General features: G+C 46.9%; 1 protein-coding gene across 1 annotated transcript in view; it reads left to right on the top strand.

Annotated features, from left to right (window-relative positions):
- The first annotated feature begins 583 nt into the window (after window positions 1-583).
- Window positions 584-6,127, top strand: part of LOC124649947 — a 9,494-nt gene continuing 3,950 nt past the window's right edge. The window contains exons 1-2 of the mRNA XM_047189514.1: window positions 584-646; window positions 1,227-2,612. Of these exons, the coding sequence (XP_047045470.1) occupies window positions 1,279-2,538 (1,260 nt within the window). The 5' untranslated portion in view covers window positions 584-646; window positions 1,227-1,278 and the 3' untranslated portion in view covers window positions 2,539-2,612. The remainder of the gene's footprint in view (window positions 647-1,226; window positions 2,613-6,127) is intronic.

The following is a 6,127-nucleotide window of genomic DNA, read 5'->3' as shown; positions in this document are numbered from 1 at the left end:
ACCTCAGTTATTTCCAGATGGCACCAGTGGCTCTCAAACTGGAATTAAATTTGCTGAGTTGAGATTATCGCTGTGCCGAGCAGTACTGGCTTGTGGTCGGAAGTAGTCAAGTAGGTGCTAAAACTGTCTTACATTAAAATTGCAAAAACAGCTGGGCCCCTTCTATGTCTAGAGCGCCACCTAGTGTGTGCATTACCTGCTTTGAAGGGAGTAAAGTGCAATAGTGCATGTAGTGGAAACGAAAACATAACCCTTGAGTAGATCACATATCAACTAGACTCTCGCAGTAAAATAGGCAAGACATGTTGAATCTTATTATCATTGGCTGGTTTATTTTGTCATTAGAAGTTTGTGTGTTCTAATATGCGCATCTCTGTGCTTGCTACTGCTATCTCAAGAGTATCATGAGCCATTTATGTATGTAAATATGTGATGAGGCGTGCATGTGACAATGCTGAAGAAGTAATAACATATCATGCTGGGCAGGAACTGGATGAGTTAATCTCTAGCTAGTGTTTGCATATTAAGCCATAGAAACGTGGATAGCACTTTCATTTGAATACTTCTTCATTTCTGTAGGGGTGGCCAGGATCTTGGAGACGCTGTCTGCTTCCTTCCATTTGATTGTTAGGCTGCTGATTACCAGGTATGACAAACATTTTTTTTTGGCTTGGTTTCCAAATCCGGCGAACAATGTTAGAGTACTAATATATCATGCCCCCCCAAGAGTTGCTGTACTTACAACTGACCATGGGCTAGACTAGCTGCTGTTTGAACTAGCAGTAACTTGTCTTCTCTAAAGACAAGGTACTGCATGTTCTGTTTGAACAACCATCCATAGATTATTACAATGTTTCTCTTATTATTACTACTACTGCTATTGCAATGCTGGATTATTACAACTTTGATGCCACAAGTCTGATGTTGTATTGCGTCCGGTGGAACAAAATCTAGTAGTTATTATTGTTCAAACAGAAAAGCAAACCCAGTACCATTTACATTTCCTTATAAATCTAATTGAGTTGCTACATCTGTTAATCTGTTCTAATATGCACATATATGTGCTTGCTACTAGTATCTCAAGAGTATATTGAGCCATGCATGCACTGGCCATTTTTCGTAGCACTTCATTTCATTTCTTTAAGAACCCTTTATGCATATGACTTACTTCCTTTTTTGTTATTCAAGTTGTTCAATGTGTGTCATTTATTTGTATTGTGCCGCAGAGAAGCTGCATTTACTTCCCGGTGCAAGGGCTGCTCTATTTGCGTCCAAACCATGTCTGGACTTGACGCAGATCTCCCAGAAGGCATGTCTGGACTTGACGACTGGAAATACCTCCCAGAAGGCCCCCTTCGCTCTATCGTTGCTCAGCTGGGCCTGGCATCCGCTGAGGATCTTCTTTCCTTCGCTGCCACCTGCCACTCCTGGAATTCTGCCTTCTCTGTCTCCTTACCAACATTCCCACCTCTCCTTCTCCAACTTGATATCCCTCCATGCCCTCTTCCTCAACCCTACTTGGGTAACAAAAAGGTGCCCAACTGCCAATGTCTTGTCACAGATATAACCAAACCCAACAAAATTGCCCACCTCTGCCATGAAATTCCTCCATTAGGTCCTCAGGAATGTTTCATAGGTGCTTCGTATGGGCATCTCATTTGGTCCAGCGATAGAAAGTGTAGCGTCATGGATATGTTCGCAGGTTTTACCCTCTCTTCTCCACAATTACCAGAAGGTGCTGAGCTCAACTACGGTGCCCTCACTGCTCCTACTAGATCACCCAATTCATGTCTTATTGTTGACACTGGAGAACAGAATCTGTTTTGGCGTGTTGGTAGTAAATCTTGGGCCAGTTGTTCTACTCGGTATGGAACAGTCAAGCAAATCGTGGTCTTCAAAGGGCAGGTCTTTGGTATGGATTCTGATCGCAGACTCTTCAAAGTGGAGTTGACACCGGAGATAAGCATACATGAAGTGCCAGTCATGCAGTCGAGCATGATCAATATATGTGAACTTTCCATTGCATGGCTTGTGGCATGTGGCGATATGCTCCTCTTGGTTGGCTGGTCGGTACCTACTGTTGTATCGGGGGTAACCTTTGAAGTCTTCCGGCTTGACCTATCAACTGAGCCTGCATTATGGCTGAAGATGGAGAAGCTAGACAATTGGGCAATATTCATCAGCACTGACAAGAGAAGCCAGGCATTGTCTTGCAAGAACCCACAGATATGGGGAGGGAAGAGCAACCACACATATTGCTATAACCATGAGTCTAAAAGTTGTATTGCACTTGAGATGGGCAAGCCACTGCAGGGAGATGGCTCAGAATCCAATTCAAACTACATGGGTTGTGACAGCAAGATGCAACCTATGTGGTTGGTCCCAAGCATGCTCTCTCTTTGCGGCAGTGATGGTGAGGTCCTTGATGGATGGCTGATGTATCTTGTTTTTAGGAGCTTATATTGCAGGGTCGAAGTCAAAAAGAAGAAAAATTGGCACCATTCATCTAAATTTACCGGTGCCGATTTTGATTTCTAAGAGCATGTATTCATCTCCAAAGGGGAATGGTAAAAATCCATTGGTGCCATTTGACACCCACAAATACATGCTAGGTCCTGTTGCGGTCAGAAACCCACCTGCAGGCAGCGACTGGCAACACAGTAGAGCCGGGAACAACTAGGGCTGCGGCTGGCCCCAGTCCCTCAGAGCGACGGCCCGCAAAGCCTCCTGGTCACACGTCCGATGCTGTCGCAAGGGCGTGCCACCTGACCTATACCTGGTCAGGAAGGTGTTGGATGATGCCTCGCTTAGTTTCCTGCATGGCATACACGTAAACGTTAAATACGAGCCTCGATCGACTCTCAGGTTATCCTGTGAATCGGCTCAAAGAGCCGATCCACCCATGATTCGTACGAGGTGTCCGAATATATGGTGGTCCTGCTTGATCAAGATAAAGTTAAAACGATCTACGACGATTTACGGTTTTCACCGCATAATCGGATCATCCTACTCACGATTGGGCCTCGCGCTCGCATACGGTGATCGTAAGCCGATCCTAGACAGGGCCTAAAAACCAACACGAGGTTGATCCCCGGAACATCCTGTCTAGGGCTAGCAAACTACACCCTACACGCCGCTGGATCCTCCAACCCTTTGTAAGGCCTAACTATTGCGGATGTTAAACTAATCCTTGAAGAACAAGGAGCAACCGTAACGGATCGGATCTACTAAACTATGATCAAGCGGGGTGCCGCCCCTACACCTAAGATAGGTGTAAGGGCGGCTAGATGTATAAGGGTTGCACTACGACAGCATACGATAAGAACAGTGCTAACCCTAACACATCTAAGATAACTACGTTGCTCGCCATCAAAAAGGCTTCAGCACGAGCAACGCATGAACAACGTAGGTAGGCTTGTGCTGCCTAGATCGCAAGATGCGATCTAGGCAGCATGGTGCTTACCGGAGAAACCCTCGAGACGAAGGAGTTGGCGATGCGCCGAGATTTGTTTGTGTTGAACGTTGGTTGTTTATTTCATAAACCCTAGATACATATTTATAGTCCAAGGGACTTTCTAATTCGGGCGTGCACCTAACCGTGCACGGGTAAAACTCTGACTCCTAACCGACACGTAATCTAATATGTTACAGATACAAGGGCAAACTAGCCCAAACTTTGCATGTAAGGCCGATTCACGTATTTCTTCTATATATATTTTTTCAAGTCCATCTTGATCGCGGCCCACCTCTCGACTCGGTCAAATTCTCGGTGATAACACATGCCCCCTCGGTTTTGGAAATGTCATTTCCAAAATCATCATGCTTATCCCTCATCGGGTCATGTCATGGCGTCTTGCCTCCTTGACTTTATCACCAATCTAAAAAATGAAGGAATGTCTTCACTCAACCCTGCCGATAGCCAGAGTCAGGCACTCCCCAAAAGAGCCGATGGTATCACATCAGCCTCTACGATAAAACGGGAGCAAGGCCAACCTAACTGCCTCTCCAAACGGTAACCTGCGCCTTTCGTCTGAGAAACTCAGATCCCCAAATCGCCGCCCAAACAGTTCTACGAATCTCAGATCTCAGCCGCGCCGTCCCGATCCCTCAGCGCATCCAATGGCGGAATCATCCAACGCCAACGCCATGGTCTCCGGTCTGAAGGTAATCCTCAACAGCCCCCTTGCCACATGCATCAATGTCGGAGTAAACAAGCAAACACCTGAATTAATGTTCTATTCCACTATCAATTTTAGGTCTCAGACATCCTGCTGCCACATCCTTCTCTCACAAATTCTATGTGCCTCGGTCCTCGTTCTTCCGAGAGTCCCGCCCTCTTAATTTCATGCGAAGCTAACAGGATCCCCTTCGTGAATCGAACTTAGATCCGACCTCCTGGGCCGACCGCCCGCGAGCCCGGCCTAATCCCCCGAGGGTTGGGTGACATGGTACAACGAGTATCCAAAGCCCATTATGCCACCCGGGAAGCCATAGGGATAGCCGATGCCTCGTCATTATCATTGTCTCCTCTTGAGAAGAATGAAAATATTCTGAAAACCATCGGCTATTTCTGGTCTGACGCACTAAACTGCTTCATGTTTGGCCATGGCCCTATGACACCAACCCTGCTGGATGTGACCATGATCACAGGCCTAGACATTGCATCCCCAAGCCCTTCTACATTCAAACTGCTGAAAGTCCCTTTCACCCTTTCTTCTAAAAAAGAGTGTACCAGTTGGGGTGCCTACCTCAATCGTTACATGAAGACCAAAGGCCCTGTGACAGAGAGAGAACACACAGCCTTCCTGAACTTTTGGTTGGAACACTTCATATTCTGTGGCCCATCACTTGCCCCTACCAAGAATTACCTTTCCCTAGCCTATGAACTGGCCAAAGGCACCCATCTTGGCCTAGGCAAGTCTGTTTCTTGGAGAGGTCTATCGATCTCTTCAACCGATGTCCGTCAAACTATTCTCTCAAAAGACAGCTTAAAATCGGCGGTCCCCGGTGGTTTATTCGGCTATGGGCGCAGCCTATACTTTCGAGAACCGGATCCCGGACTTCCCACCTTTGACCTCCCGCACCTTTCCGGATGCTAACGGAAAGGAGATCCGATGTACCAGCTATGGCCAAGCTTTGTATGGTCTCCTGTGCAGCAGAGCCGATCCCTAAGGAAGCAGCAGGGTGGTTCAAGATCTTCTTCCAAGGTTTGGACAACCCCCTGTTCTTTCCTTATACTGAACCGGGGAATTTTGAAAATCCAGTCTCCTTTCGATTAGATAACTTTGACGATGACGATAGCACCCAGCATATGTATTCCATCATGATTCGCCCTTGCTTCCTCCCTGTTGGCATGAGTACCTCGAACCGGATCATCAAGCCTGGTTATGAGTGTTATCAACCGGTAGTGGTAGCCCGACAGCTCGGTCTCGGGCAGGTGCCTCCACACTTCTTCTTACACCACCTGACAGCAAGCAGAGCTGAACTGCCTGACATCCTTACTGGCCAAAGGTGTTACACCTTCTTTGATGCTTTGGCCATCCCAATTTCCCACAACCTCCGTTTCTCCTTCACTACCGACGGTTTCGAGACTTGGTGGTCCATGTGGAAAACCCATGTCTTCAGAAGGGCTTTAGGACCGCTGTTGAGACAACTTGATGCCGAGTACGACATCCCCGCAGACCAGGTACCATCACTCAAATATTTCTTGTAACTGCTTATGGTAATTGTCTGTGACCTGACTCCATCTCCTGGCAGCAACAAGACGGCCCAGTTCCCAAGCAAGCCGATGGCTCCCCCTTCGTATTCCTTCCTCCGGCCCCAGTGGTTCTTGATGACCCACAAGTATAGGGGGTGTATCGTAGTATCTTCGATAAGTAAGAATGTCGATCCCAACGAGGAGCAGAAGGTGTTGACAGGCGGTTTTGATGAAGGATTCACTGTAAATGCTCACAGACAAGTATTCAGGGGGTTTTGATGTAACAAATGAATAAAGTACAAGTAAGTAAAATGCGAGAGAAATAATTGCAGTGAGTGGCCCAATCCTTTTTAGCACAAAGGACAAGCCGGTTTGTTTACTTATAATGACCAAACGTTCTCGAGGACACACGGGATTTTAGTCTAGTGC

The sequence above is a fragment of the Lolium rigidum genome, chromosome 4 (genome assembly GCF_022539505.1).
Source record: "Lolium rigidum isolate FL_2022 chromosome 4, APGP_CSIRO_Lrig_0.1, whole genome shotgun sequence".
Taxonomy (NCBI): domain Eukaryota; kingdom Viridiplantae; phylum Streptophyta; class Magnoliopsida; order Poales; family Poaceae; genus Lolium; species Lolium rigidum.
The sequence above is the reverse complement of the archived record's forward strand: the minus strand, read 5'-3'. Positions and strand labels throughout refer to the sequence as shown.